Source organism: Carassius carassius, unplaced genomic scaffold (assembly GCF_963082965.1).
Source record: "Carassius carassius unplaced genomic scaffold, fCarCar2.1 SCAFFOLD_99, whole genome shotgun sequence".
Lineage (NCBI taxonomy): Eukaryota > Metazoa > Chordata > Actinopteri > Cypriniformes > Cyprinidae > Carassius > Carassius carassius.
Genome location: NW_026775011.1, coordinates 27647 through 43644, shown reverse-complemented (window position 1 = coordinate 43644; position 15998 = coordinate 27647). Strand labels below are relative to the sequence as shown.

General features: G+C 37.1%; 1 protein-coding gene across 1 annotated transcript; it reads left to right on the top strand.

The window, feature by feature from the left end:
* Positions 1–4493: 4493 nt before the first annotated feature.
* Positions 4494–8949, top strand: LOC132134171 (uncharacterized). Its single transcript, XM_059546954.1, has 11 exons — positions 4494–4614; positions 5289–5717; positions 5822–5966; positions 6176–6483; positions 6632–6839; positions 6944–7060; positions 7163–7299; positions 7453–7650; positions 7729–7964; positions 8071–8283; positions 8532–8949. Exons 1-11 carry the CDS (start codon positions 4595–4597, stop codon positions 8936–8938), a joined length of 2418 nt encoding a protein of 805 aa, XP_059402937.1. The 5' UTR covers positions 4494–4594; the 3' UTR covers positions 8939–8949.
* The last annotated feature ends 7049 nt before the right edge of the window (positions 8950–15998 follow it).

Sequence of the window (15998 nt, the reverse complement as noted above, 5' to 3'; positions counted from 1 at the left end):
TCGTGTATAGGTTTCATTTTAACGGATCAATCACCTATTTTCGTTTTCTGCATGTTTTTTTTAAACGCGCTAAAAAATAAATCAGAGTTTGTGAGAGGAAAAAAATAGGCTATTAGAAAATATTTTACAAAATCAAACGTTTCCATATTTGTGATGTTGCCCATTTGAAGCTTAACTATTATTCATGAGGTAAATAGGCTGTGTGCGTTTCAGTATCGAGGAAAAAAAAAATCATAATTAACAATATGTCAAAGTGCTAACGCCGAATGTCTGGTGAATGACTGCTGTTTCCAGTGAATATGGGCGCGTGGCACCAGCATGATCAAACAGCTGAAACAAATAATACTTAATTTTTGGTCACACATAAGGCATAATTCAAAAATGCTGGTAGTTTGAAAAATCAAGAATAATAACAGAGTTAATACTAATTATTGCTAAATGCGGGACCGTTCCCATTTCACTCTGCATATGGAACCTGAAGATTTTTTTAAACCAAGAATGAACCGAAATGAAAACTAAATTAAATTAATTTTAATGAAATTAAAAAATTTAGCTTATATATATATAGGCCTTATATTTATTTACTGTTTAATAAAAATAGCATGCATATGATCAGTTGTGTTAAGGTCTTCTTTTAATTTGTGTTTAGTAGACTGTAGCCTAAGACTATCCTACATTTTAAAAATTAACAAATTGTAAAAAAAAATATATGTTTTTTTTATAAATGTTACAATGTTATATCATAATGTTATTGTTGTTTTACTTCCTTCTTTTATCTCATTTTACAATTACATTCATTTTGCAATCCGTCCCTTTGCGCCACCTGGCGGTAGTTTCGCGAATGATTTTAACACCCGACTGAATTACAGTTACGCAGCGGTACGCGCGGCGGTAAGCCCCAGATAGGATGGCCACCTACTGTAAACATACAACAATTTCTTAATCAGTTTACAGATAAATGTCTTTTTCCCAATAAGTTATGTCAAAATAAAGGACAGGTAACGAATAACAAAAATGCATGTTGTTTTATTAAAGGAAAAAATATATTTATATTTAAAATATAAATTAAAATATAGGCATAATATATAAAAATATTGACATTTTGCATATTAATCCATGTAGCCTATCCCCCTAAAATAGGCTACCACTACCACTTAATGCTCCGATGCAAAGTAAACCACAATTTCTTTTGAATAATATAACGGATAATTAATATAATATAAATAATACAGCACACATTTTAAATGTGTCAAATCTAAAATATGGTTTAATACCATGTAGCTTAGAAAATATAAGCACAGACTCAGGCTCAGGCTTGACATATCCTGCTTGAATTCGTTCTAAGAAATGCACATAACTTCATAAATACCAAACTTTCATCTGTGAATATTAAATATATTAAATATTTAAACTATAGTGTTTTTCTTTCATTTTCCATGACTGAAGCAGTCAAATGTAACACATCAGTGAGGCAAAACTGACGTCTATTTGCGAAAATGTGCTTTGATGCGCTTGTTTGATAACTTGTTGTCTACTTAGTGTATATCCATCTACAATGAAATATAAATGATTATTTTTTTAGCCTTTATAAATCAACAATACAGTTGGTTATACATCAAGTCATCCCATTGAAAATTTATTTCATTTCATTTCATTTCAAATCATTTAACTAATCAGCTAATATTCATTAAGAATAGACAAAACATGTATTAAATGTAATTGTCTATTAGCAATATGTTTAATCCGTTTTATATTTTTTTCTATTTATTAAAAATAACAACATTATCAATTTGCCACTTCTATAAATCAATTACTTAAAAAAAAAAAAAACACTGGGCTGTCAAAGACCAATGTTGAATTAATATTCTTGTCCAAAATGAGAATTATGTTACTTTGATTATAGAAATATGTATTCATTTTTTTATTATAAAGCACACCAACTTACACAACATGTGCTCTTCCTGCTTGGCAAACTGCTCAGACCTCCACCGGTCATAAAACACTCTGTCAGGTGGAAAACAAGCAGCGGTCTGCTTCTGCTACTCGCCGTCGCTGGAAACTGCAGGAGAAATGCTCCAAAGTCCCTGTCATCCTGGTCAGCTGCGCCTCTGCCTCTCTTCCGTTTCCAACCTCTCCTCTCATCGGCCGGCTCATCAGAAGAAGAGCTGAAAATTTGAGAAGATTTCATGTTCAAACTCAGACAAAAAGCTAGACAGACCTTGGAAACAGAAAATATATGAATGTTGTGTGTTTTGGATGATGACACATACCATGCCATAGTACTCTGGGCTCTTCTGGCTTGAAAAGCTTGGTAAATCTTACCTGCAATGAAGAACAAATCTCAGATTAATCCTCAATTCTTTCAGTGTATTTTTCTTACAGAAAATAATAATATTTAAGCTATGTCGTACATAAGCCAGACAAATCAACTTAATAATTTAATATTTCTCTGTACAGTTCGTATAAGTACATGATTCTGCTAAAACTTCCTGTTCGTGTAGACGCCTGAGATCACTTGTGACTTTGCCAACTGGCAGCCCTTGTTTGGACAGGAATAATCTGCCCTGGTCGTCCTCACTGTCCTGCAGATATCCTGGACGAATCTTCTGGAAGTATGCGTCCAGCATCTGTGGAGATCAGATATGTTAATGCATACCGAAAACTATAAGAGATCTGACCCTGATAAGATTCTCCCCAGGTGCTGCATCCTTATCCTGCTCTCACCAAATTTGACCAAGTTTATTTTACAGTATAAATTGCATACCACCTAACTGCACTCTTTTTATTCTTAATTTTAAAAGGGACAAATCACCTTTATTGACCACTTTGTAGTCCCACCTGGTTTTTCTGCAACAGCTGATACATCATTTTAAACTTTGACCTGAATGGGCCAATTATAGGATGAAAATGAGCCAGTTTTAAACACAATGACACTTCTGAATGAAAGTGTTGATTACAGGCTGACTTTCACACCTTTCCAGTCTGGTGGGGGCAAGGTGTAATGTGAGTTCTGACTGGCTAGTTTAAATACCAACTCAAGGGTCATTGCAGGTCAACTCTTGAAACGGTTAACTGTGTGTCTTATAACGAACAAAGGAGCATCTTTATGACACCATTTGTCAATATACAAAATGAGATGTCCTAAAGGTTTATTTTATTTATGGTTAACTTATTTTCTTTTCTTTTATTAGGAGGTACAGGGGGTGAAATGAAAATCAATACAAGCATAAAAACGTTAATTATATATTCAATTTAATAAAGTTGTAAGGTATCGTGTATAAACTGCTGGTGGGGAAAGTGTTAATAATTTGACTTTATACTTGAGGTAACCTTTTGATTAATGTTGATAATAAAATAGTATAAAGTTCATTTTTGTGTTCAGACCAGGATAAAATTATCCCCAGGGGATTACTTTTTTTTTAACCATTTTATTTTCGAATTGTTCATTCATTTGTATTCTTTATTTTATTTTTAAAATGCACATTTTGTTTATTAGTCTTTAAAATAATTAGTATAATTTATTAGGATAACTTATTTACATATATTTGGTGGGGCAGAGGAAATTCTACTCTGTAATTTATGTTTTAAAGCCAATTTTAAACCCTTTAATGGGCCATCTACACGAATTATGGGCCATTTTAAACCAAAATTAGGCCATCATCGTTGTGATGATTGGGCCATCAATGGTTGTTTACAGGGCAATAAAATATCTTATCAGCCCATTTCTAAAACTTCTCCAAATCATTTCAAATCTGAGGATGAAAATTATGCATTTATACAAAATTATAAACTTATGCATTTGATGAAGCCTATTGTAAGACCATGTCAGGGAAGGAAGCACTTGTAGCTTCTCTTTAGTTGTGGTTATAAATTGATATCCTACATTCAAAAAATATTTTATACATTTAATAAATACATTCTTATTTGTTTTATGTTTGACCTTATATCTCTCAATATTTATAACAGTCTGATTAATTCTGAGTCTTGAACTGTAAACTCTCAAGGCTGGCTTTCTAAATATATGTTGGTTATGTGTCTATTCTGAATGACGTCTGAGCAGAAACCTTTATTTTTTGGACGCTCTGAATAAATTACATTTGAAAAAAATGTTAAGAAAAAGACTACATTCAAACATGTTTATTCATTAAACTTGTTTCTCTAAGCAAAGCAAACAGATGAGGTTGAAATATCAACTTTATTAACCTGAATATAGGTAAATGTTTGATACTTGTAATGTTACCTTTGATTGCCCATTCTTTTTATTATTTATTTTATTTTAATTTAAAAGGGACAATGCACATTTTCTTGTCCAAAGTTATGAACAAGTTTTACAAACTATTACCTCCTATATAAACTTTTACTAACAAGGATTAATGTGAAACTTTATCTTTGATAAAACTCACCAGAGCATTTTCCAGATCCTCCCACCCGATAAACAATAGCAATCAACCTGATTGGTCTGCTTGACGATGACATCACACAACTGGTGCTGTATACATACTGCAGAGAGTAAATCACACATTCACTGTGTTTTCAAATCAGATTACAGATATCACCTTTTGACTTTGCAAGGACATCTTGAATTTTTGGGAAAATGGCATCAGAATCCGACAAGTAAGTTCACATTTCCTTTCGCTAGTTGATTTTTCCTACTTGTGTTGTGTCTGATCAAATCTTTTTTCCATGTTATTGTTATATGCAGTTATTTGCCTATTTGTTATTTGCTGTTTATTGCCTGTTATTGTTATATGCCAGTTGACATAGTATGGATAAAAACATGATAAAACTTATGTTGAGGAAATTGTGAAAAACTAAAGGATAGGTTTTATTCTTTGTTTTTCTACACCGTAAAAAAAGAAAAGTTAACTTAACCTACAATTATAAGGCAACTTGCTGCTCAGCTTTTTCTTTTTTTAGTTTACTCGACTATAACATCTCTAGAGTTAAACTCTATAGTTGAGTAAACTCAAAGCTGTGCATCAAGTTGCCTTATAATTTTAAGTCAATTCAATTTTTTTTTACAGTGTATTATCTCTTTAAAGTAAGACTTGTTTCTCATTCCAAAAATTAAAATAGGTCAAGGGTCAGGTGTGAATTGGTCAGTCACTTTAGCACACACCAGGCCTTTGTCTAAAGAAGGCAGAAAAACTGGTTCTGGTAGCATTACAGTAGCTTTCTATGATAAGTTTTGCTGGTTAAGGGCCACATCAGGCCTCTGTCTTAAGAATGCTCTGTCTTCATTCATTTTCACATTTGTAATTTTTGGTGTGTCTGCTTTTCTCTCACAGCCAGAAATCTGACCGTCGCATTGTTCACTGCCTGCTGTGTGAAAAACCACAGGAAATGCTGACGACGCATCTGAGCAGGGTCTGCATGAAAAAAAGTACACCCAAAGAACGGCTGGAGGAGGCAAAGAGGGCCAAGGAGTCCACCAAGGTGTGGACACGGGAAGCCAGAAACTGGGACTACAAGGAGATGGTTAAACGTTACCCCCACAGACCATCTAGGCTGGCTCTTCTGGAAGAGCTGCGCCAAAGAAAGTTTTTCGTGGCCAATGCTCCTAACCAGGCAGACCTGGAACCCGAAGAGACATCCACCAGCACAGCTGCCGTTCCCACATCCGGTGTCAGCTCTCAAGCGGCTAGTGGTGTCTTGGTGGCGGAGGACAGCAGCTCTGAAGGCAGCACCACTGATCCAAGTGACCGAACATGGCAGAGGTTTGTTCTAGACCTCACACACATCAGTGCAGAAACTGTGAACAAACTGTAAGGTTGCTTTGAGCTCATTTTCATCTGTTTGTATTTTATTTTATTTTTTCCAGAGATCAAGCGCAGCCCAGCACAAGTGTCCGGGTCAAAATGATGAACAAGGGGCTCTATGAAAAATTCCCTGCAGAAGAGCCCATGTTGACGGACTTCAAGGGCTATTTGATCAACACCCTGCAGGTCCCAAACTGCCAGCAGGAGGTAAGATGCATCCCATTTGGGTTTCTTTTTATTCCGTATTGCTCTCTGTAACCGGGAAATTTTTTAATATATAGTAGCACAGCACATGTAGAACAGCCATTGCGTTCCATAAAAGGGAACTCAGATAAAACACAGCTTTATTAGGGGTGTCTGTGTGTGGCTTTTCTTCTCACTCCATCATCTCACACTTCTCTTTTTCTTTATCACAGGTAGACAACGTCTCCAGGATGCTGAGATACATCCAGCCAAGTGGGGATGAAGTCCGCTTAGACTTCCTGCTAAAGTCCACTGAAACCAAGGACTACCTCACCCAACTACGGCTCGCTGACATGGGCCCGGCCACCATACTGAACTACATCAAGAACATGATCAGGTTTGTAACGTATCTGAAGACCCACCTCAACTTGGGTGCAGCAGATGCTGACTTCTACAGGAAGTGCCAAGCCTACATCGACCTCCTCACTTTCCTCAGAAAGCCAGTGGCCAAGTGGAACAGCAACGTCACTTGTAAAACCAGGTCAGTTGCTAATCTGCCTTGCATTTTGTTTTCTTTCATGACTTTCTCCATGTTGATACTACTTATATGCTGGCTGTACATCTGCTGTTATGTGCTACAGACATGGGTGTAATTCTCCGCAACATTGTTGTCTTGTATGTCATTCTAGGTATCTACGGTTCCTTGAGGGTGAGAAGAGGCTTCAGGAGTGCCAGGCAGTCCTCCGAAAGGCCAAGAAAGACATGCTGTTCGTTTATGGGAGGCTGCTGGAAGGTGACCACGTGGCTTCAGATGAAAAGACCATCTTCCGCTACTACTGTGAAGCAATCCTGATCCTCGGTCACTTCCAGAGACCAGGAGTGGTGGAGGGAATAACAGTAAGTGATAAGACCTCAGTTTTTGTGGGGGCATCAGCCTAAACCGATTATATTAGGACATTTATCTCAGTTATTCACTCGGTGTGTTTTTTTTTTTTTTTCAGACAGCAGAGTGGGATGAAAGGAAAAAATCTGTGGGAAAGGTGCGTGTGGCTGTGAGCGAACACAAGACTGCGACAATGCAGATCGCTGTGTTTGACCTAACAATGGAGGAGGCAGCAGTAAGTACACTTTGTACAGGCTAAATTGCCTTACCATGAAATACAGTAACACCAGCAATGAACCAACAGATATTAACAGATTTTTTTTGTTTGTCTCTGCAGATGCTGGACGCATACTACACCTGGATCCGCCCTTACTGCATCCGGCCAGATGTAGATCATGGAAACAGGCTGTTTGTTTCATCATCGGGCACGAAGATCAGGAGTGCAACCAATGACCTCTCTCGTCTGCACACACAGTAAGTATTAACAGCAGTCCATAAGTCCAAAAATATCTGTTGGATTAGAATTCAACTAATAACAGGTTTGTGCATTTATTAAACAAATCAGCCTCTAGAAAATTATATAATTCAAGTGTGGGAGTTTCATCTGATATTTCTGCCCAATTGCAGCTACAAACTGCCCAACATCAAAAGCCAGCAGATACGCAGGACCGTGAAGACAGATGTGGCTGCAAACTTCTCAGATGAGCAGAAGGGGTCTGTCGCACACTACATGGCCCATTCGACGGCAGTGGCAAATCAGCACTACCGAATGATGACCCTGGACAGTGTGGTGGCAACCGCAAACCTGCTCAGCTCCCTGACGCGGTATATAATTATAATGTCTCACAACACTCATCCGTCAGTTTGTCAGTGTGTAACCGTGAAACCTTTTTAATGTTGCAGCTCCTCTTCTGATGACTCTGGTGAAGAGGGTGCCCAGGCAAAGAAGAGAAGGCGAGTGGAAGAGGCGGGCAGCCCAACACCAGACTTTGACGATTTCCTACAGGCCTTCCCTGTAGGAATCACTGGCCACCCACCCAACAAAACCCAGAGAGCAAAAGCTGGGTTCCCCACCGACAGAGTCTTTTATGACAAGTGGAGAGCTCTGCAGTACAGCAAGCGGGAGAAACATCTTTTGTGTAAGTTTAGATACTTTCTTGGCCAATGATTAGATCTACTCCAACAGAAACATTTAGAACTCGTGTGTGAACCTGCATTTTAATTTAAATGTTCTCTCTTTGACAGCAAAATGCTCAAGATATGCCCCAACTGCATCGAAGGTGGCTAAAATCATAGAGACAGAGGGGTGGACGGCCAATCATCCCCGCCCAGAGGACATCATGGCAAAGTGGAGGCCACTCAGCAGAGCACAGGTGCAGAGTGACCCGGCCATCATCAGGGGGGTGACCAGTCAGAAATGGACTGGTCTGGCTGTGAAGGATTTTGGGGAGCAGAAGGGTATGCACAAATGTCTTATGAGCACAGTAATATCCATTAAAAAATAATAATATAATAACAACAACAACAACAACATCATGAACAGCACATTAATGACCAAATGTAGCGACATAATTCCTGTTACACATGTGTACTTACTGAAGTGAAAAAAAAAAAAAAAAAAAAAAAAAAATTATATATATATATATATATATATATATATATATATATATATATATATATATATATATTGTTGTTTTTGACCACAGGAGTTGTTGCAACCAAGGCCTTCAGGAAGGGCTCCATCCTGTGTGATTTGCATGGAAAGGTGATCACAGGTGCTGAGGGCAGGGAGATGGCAGAGAGGCAGGGCGAGCTGGGCCACCTGTTTTTCTTTAAACATGGCAGTGAGGAAGTCTGCATCGATGCGGAGACCTTCCCCTGTGAGTGCCACCCGTCTCTGGAAAGCACAGGGAGATGGATTACAAACTCCAAGAAGAAGTTCAATGTGCAGCCACGTCACTGCATAGTGAAGCTTCAAGAAGGAGACAGGCACGTCCTGCTCTTTCAGGCTACAAAGGACATTCTCAAAGATGAGAAGATCCGTTTCAACCACAGCATAAAAAAGAGGTCTTTTCGTGGGGAGGAAGTGGAGCTGGAGTGGCTGGATGTCTGATAACCTACCCAGACAGACTATTACATTCTATTGTACAGTTTTTTTGTTGTTGTTTGTTTTCACTAAATATAATTTTCCTTAATCTATTTCATCTCATTCTTTCTTTTGTTAGTGCCAGTGCAATTTTGATAATTTGTTTATTTTATACCCTTTATTTATATTGTGCTTTTTACAATACAGATTTTTTTCAAAACAGCATTTGTTTCAAATAATTTTCACACAACTTTCATGGGCCCATAATAATTTGTTGTGTGGCCAAAAAAAAAAAATTCCAAGTCACTTTCACAATACACCGTGAATGACCAACACATGGGCTAATTTATCCTGCTGTTAAGCACATTTATCACCAGCTGCCAGGTTGTCTTAGAATTGTGGGCCTGGGCTTGCAGTATAGATGAAGAGCTAAGCTTAAAATGTGTGTATCATTAACCATATATTTGAAAATGCTGGGCAGAAATGACCTCTGACCCCAGGCAGACAGAGTGAGAGAGAGAGTCGTAACCGAACGTGACATGCAGTTTGAATGCTGAATGAAGGATGACAGACAGCTGCAACGCAGAGAAGAGTTTGTGAACTCAACCAAAAGGATTAAAAAAATAAAAATAAACTGACATTTTAAAAAGTAACAGTTTGTTACACAAACAGAACTGATCAGCATTTCCACTAATATCCAAAAGAAAAAAACATCTGAAACTACTTCTACACTTCGGTAGTCGATGCCTAAAATTTGATTTTTATCACATTTAATGTTTTTCAAAAATGTTGATGCATAATCAAATCTGAAATATTTCAAACCATTTCAATACTCATTTTACACAGTACAGAGGAACAGACACCATCAGCACTTTCTCTCACACCACACTGTGTGTATTGTCAGTATACCCTCCATTGTTCTGCATGATTTACACTGAAGTGCAGTGTGTTACGAACCCTGGCTCAAGGGAAGCAACAAAGACAAAAGGACACACGCAAACCAAATATTAAGCGCAAGAAAAAAAAAATACCACTAAATAAAACGAAAACAATTAAAGGAAATCATGATGTGTCTGTGTTCATCAATAATGTCAGTGTGTAAAACAAAGTGCATGGTTGGAAATGTAATCCAATATTGAGGCATAAATGCAAAAGAACAAGTCAAATAAAACAAAATCCAAAACCATAACATAGGCCAAAGTTCCAAAAATCACCAAAGTATTTTCTAAGCTACATGGTATTAAACCATATTTTAGATTTGACACATTTAAAAGGTGTGCAGTATTATTTATATTATATTATGCGTTATATTATTCAAAAGAAATTGTGGTTTACTTTGCATCCGAGCATTAAAAGTGGTAGCCTATTTTAGGGGGGTAGGCTACATGGATTAATATGCAAAATTTCAATATTTTAATATATTATGCCTATATTTTAATTTATATTTTAAATATAAATATATTTTTTCCTTTAATAAAACAACATGCATTTTTGTTATTCGTTACCTGTCCTTTATTTTGACATAACTTATTGGGAAAAAGACATTTGTCTGTAAACTGATTAAGAAATTGTTGCATGTTTAAATGTGAAGCACTGTATAATTTCGTTCCCATTATTTAGGCCTAATTTGCCTAAAACAAGAAACGAATAAAATTAAACCGGCACGATTAAATCTTTGAAACTCTAAAGAATTAATAAAACTTCCTCACAATTAAACTCAAGTTCTCTCATTATAATCAACAACATTCACACGATGTAAAAGAAAAGCTTTAGTAATTGACAACTAAAGTAATTAAGGGAAGTCGTGGCCTAATGGTTAGAGAGTCGGACTCCCAATCGAAAGGTTGTGAGTTCGAGTCCTGGGCCGGCAGGAATTGTGGGTGGGGGGAGTGCATGTACAGTTCTCTCTCCACCTTCAATACCACGACTTAGGTGCCCTTGAGCAAGGCACCGAACCCCCAACTGCTCCCCGGGTGCTGCAGCATAAATGGCTGCCCACTGCTCTGGGTGTGTGCTCACAGTGTGTGTGTGTGTGTTCACTGCTCTGTGTGTGTGCATTTCGGATGGGTTAAATGCAGAGCACAAATTCTGAGTATGGGTCACCATACTTGGCTGAATGTCACTTCACTAATTCACTAATTAAAGGGAACCTTCTTTACTTGCTTTTAAAGTAGGGTAATATCATATGGCCTAAAAAAAATCCCTGTTTTTTTTTTTTTAGAAAAAAAAATCTGATTTATGATTTAAACCGATTTTTAAATCAATATTCAAATGACGAAGAAATTTTACAAAACAAGTTTTAATATAGTTCTTTATCATTCATTTAGCAGTCAAATTTGTAACTGCAACAAGATGATTAAAAAAACAGTACTGTTATACCTAAATGCTGGAAAGACCTTTTTTTTTTTTTTTTTAATACTAGCCCATCATGCATCTAACATCCACTCAGCTTTAAGAGCTGTTCAGATTAAAACTGCCAGCTCCGCAGTGAGTCAGTGTCATGGACGGAGGACCTGTTAATATTTTTTCTAGTTTATTTTTCCATCTCGTTATGCCACTGGTTTAGTTTTTTTTTCTTATAGAACTTATTTGTAAATTGAGCAGTCACTGTCTGTGTCTACACCGGACGCGAAAGTTGTCATCTGTGCCCCACAGCGAAAAAGTGTTTCTAAACTTGATGAGATCACACTATAGTGTCAAATCATCTGAACACAGTGTCAGAACATTTCATCATAAACAGAACAAGCATCAGTTTTTATTGTTTTATTTTACAGCCCTGCTTGTTTTAATGTTTTTATTAAATATCTGTATTGACTGCATGGTCATATTATCAAATTATTTACTGCCATGCGACCTACAAAAGTAAAGCTTGGCGAGTCGATGAACGTGCATTGCTGCAGGTTGATTTTCGGCGGATGTGCCGTGCTTGTGCTTCCGCGGTCGTCTTCATTTCGTCGGGTGAAACATCTCTCTCGCTCCGCAGCAGAGTCTGTGAGCAGCAACAACTTCCCCTCCATGCTCACTGATACCAGAAACAAAACAAAGCATATAAAATAATAATAATGAAAAAAATAACTGGAGAGTTTCAAAGTGGCTTAAGCTATTTTGTGTAAACTTTTTTCCCTATAGCCTATCACATGCCAAACTAATAACATTGTAAGCATTACATCTTTAATTGCTGCTTTCTGCTGTGAAAATTTTGTTTGTGATGAAAATAACAGCATATTTTTGTCAGTTATTTTATCTAAACAGATCGATTAACTTCAAGATTTCAAAATCAGATAGCATGCTGATAATATAGTAGCACTGTAAGATTACATTTGTTTGAACGCATTATTGCAAAAGCGATTGAGTGTGAATCTGTTTATATCATGCTTTAACCCGAAAATAATCAGTAAAAGAAACAGACAAACTCTTAACATCCTGCTGCACTCTTGCAGTCAACCTTCTGATCAAGCTAAATATGTTGGTTGTTGGCATGAATTTTACTCGTGATAAGAAGCTCATATTCAAGTGTTTGTGCAAAAATTATTAATGTGCATTAATGACAGGGTCGTCTCATCACTTTAATTTTTCATGATAATGAATGTATAATTTTTTAATTAACATAATATCGTGGTGTTTCACATAGGTACATTAAAAATATATCTACAATATATCTACAAAGCTTGAAATGTTTCGAAACGAAAACGAATTGTGAAATCTGTGAATGTTGCATTTCTCTCGTCGGAGAGAGCCAGCACTGTGAATATAATCAAAACAACAGTCGTATATAAACCGGTTCAGCAAGTGAAAGCCTCATAAGACACTGTCCATATGAAAGAGCAATTCACACCTTTATCTCGACCCCCACATCCATGAATAACTACCCAAAACCCAACCCCCTTCAGCTGAACAGAATTCGGTCTGTGTTTTGGCTCTGAGGAACGGTGTGTTACTGGGCTGAAACATGCCTGCACTCAGCAGCACTACTCTTTGTATTCATAATTGTATTATTTTCACAAGACCATAATGATAATAACAAATCATCAATTAATAATTAATCATTATTTTATGAAAATCATTGTTATTTGTGATCGTGGATGTTTGCGGGAGGCTTTAAGACCAAGCGGAATCCTCTGTTCCCGCCTCACAGTGAGTCCCGCGCTCAGTGATGCAGCTTCACTGTCTGCGGTTTGACTTTACTGAATCAGATTGAGGCGAATACAACTTATTGATCATGAGCCCAGGGCCAGCGCAAGCTCAAATGCCGCTCTAGGCAGAGCACGATCATGCCGCCCCCCTCACATTCACAATTAGGGATCCTTAAGATGCATGTAAACATTTTTTTTTTAATCTATGAAATTACACTAAAATAAAAACGTGCAAGCATGTTTTCAGAGTTTTTAAAAAAGGTGAAAAGGGTACACAATGCAACAGCTAAGTATAAATTCTGTTTTATAGGCAGAGGTGGGTAGTAACGAGTTACATTTACTTCGTTACATTTACTTCGTTACATTTACTTGAGTAATTTTTTGGGGTAACTAATACTTTTCGGAGTATATTTAAAGATGGGTACTTTATACTCTTACTTGAGTAAATTTTGGGGGAAAAATCTGTACTTTTACTTCATTACTGTGGGCGACGCTACTCTCATTACTTTATCTTAATGCAATAAATGTTATAAATGCTTCAGTTTATTCCAAACGCGCCGTCTACTTTTCTCTGGGCAATGAGCGATGCCCATTCGCGAATGATTCATTCTTTTGAGTCAATTCTGTTCAAAGGCTTGATCAAACCATTTGGCAAACGAGTGAATTTGTTCATGAATCAGTTTGAATGAGTCGTTCAGTTTCCTGCCGTACGCGCTGAGCGTCTGAAGTGGTTCACTCAGAGTTGTAACGTTTAAGAACATCAGCAGCGTTGAAAATGTTTCTATGGAACTGCACTGAATTGAAAGCAAATCTGCAAAGGCTATTATTTGCTAGCGATGGAGATCCTTATTAGATGAACACCACGTGTGCTGTCTACTGTTTAACAGGTAATAACTTGGGCTACATTCGATTACAGTACACGATACCTCTGTGACATTAGTTTGTTGTACGTGTGTGGCTTATAACAGAGGGGAGTCAAGTTGAATGCAGCTTCCAAAAGACAAAAAATAGACGATTAAGATTTTATTAATTTTAATACAATAACACCGGTGCGAGTACGTTCAGCAAGTCATATCATCAGCTGCTAAATTCCGATCTGTGATCGCTTGCTGGTGCTGAGCCAGAGATATATGTGTTTTTACAGCGCTGCGCATTATAACCAATCACACATGATTCATTTGAGCTGATTAAAGCATTGGCCAATCAGAGGCGTTCAGATGAGTCATCGCTAAAATGCCGGTGCTTCCTTCACTCGCTCACTGACTGAATACCTCTTTCTGGCGAATTCTCTCGTCAGAAACAACAAAGTGCAGATGTTTGTACAAATCTATAATTAAGATATTGATTTCACAGTGTTAACAGTTTCAGTGATTTAATGGGAGTTTCTGAGAGTGATTGAAATCTAGACTGTCAGTGAAAATGATCTTTAATAATGTAAATGTTATTTGCTCTCTTTCTGAACAATGAAAGATTAGTAGCAATATTTATATCACATTAACTTTCAATGTTAAATTCACATTTAATATAAAGTCAGTCGTATTAAAAATATGTTATGGCATGACACCTATATCTGTTACTTAAGTAAACAGACAGGGTTTTATAATAAATTACATAAATTGGAGTAAAGGCTGATGAAATATATACATTTTTACACGCACACATACATTACATACATTTTATCTATATATCTAAATAAAAAAGGCTCAGTATATATGACCCAAAGTAACTAGTAACTAACTACTTGAGTAGAATTTTTATCCAATACTCTTTTACTCTTGCTCAAGTAACTATTCAAGACTAGTCATTTTACTTTTACTTGAGTAAATATTTCTAGAAGTACCTTTACTTTTACTTGAGTACAGTTTTTGGGTACTCTACCCACCTCTGTTTATAGGCTAATAGATAGTGTACAGAATAAAACTAAACGTGCACTCAACTTTTTAGCTCACAAAACTGGAGTTTTCGATTGTTTTCTTGACTGATACACACATTCACACACCTACATTTCAGAAGCGTGCGCGTCAGGCGTTCACAGCGGCAAACGCTTTGATTGTGTCCTCGAGTTTAACTTGTACTTCGGAGATCATTTTTATCAGTTTAAGCTTTGAGAAATTGCGTTCTCCAGAGATCACAGTGACAGGGAGAGTGAGAAGCACTCTCAATGCTACAAAAACATTTGGAAAATTGTTTTCCATCCCTTTTTCACAGATGAATTTAAGCGCATCCAGTGGTTTAGATCCAGCAACCAGGCGTCTGCCCAAAGCAGTCAGCTCTTCAAACAATTCATGCCCATCAACATACCGCGAGTCTCCGTGAGTCAGGGCCTTTTCCAGTCCTAAGCAATCCTGAAGAACTAGGCTATTCTATTCTCCTTTTCTTTGAGAGATGCGATGTCATATAAAAATCCAAATATGCGCCCATGGTCTCTAAGCAGCGAAAAGCCCTCTTCCACGGAGGCGATTACTCATGACCAGATAAATTTATTCGGTTTGACATTTTTGAATATACATTAAAGTATTTTGCATGCATATAGACCTACTAATAGGGCGCTGCCGTACGGGAATTTTTATTCGAAATGTAAAGTTTTTTTATTTATTTATAGCTTTTATTTTATTTATACCTAATGTGAAACAAACAAATAAATTAATAATTCTCTCTCTCTCTTTCTATCTCTCTCTTTCTCTCTCTCGCCTTCTCTCTCTCTCGCCTTCTCTCTCTCCGCCCTAGGCGGCTGCAGTTATAGGCACGAGCCGGCCCTGCATGAGCCCAACATTTAGCAAGGCAGGAAAATTCTAACGGAAGGAAGACGTATATCATTGAGCTAATGCTGTTAAACAGAGAGAGAGAGAGAGAAACTAGTCCAGGGCTATTCTTAAACTTGGAGCTCATTATATTGAAGTACAAATCCAAACACCAGAAACGTTATGCATTTTATGAATAATGAAATGTTATGA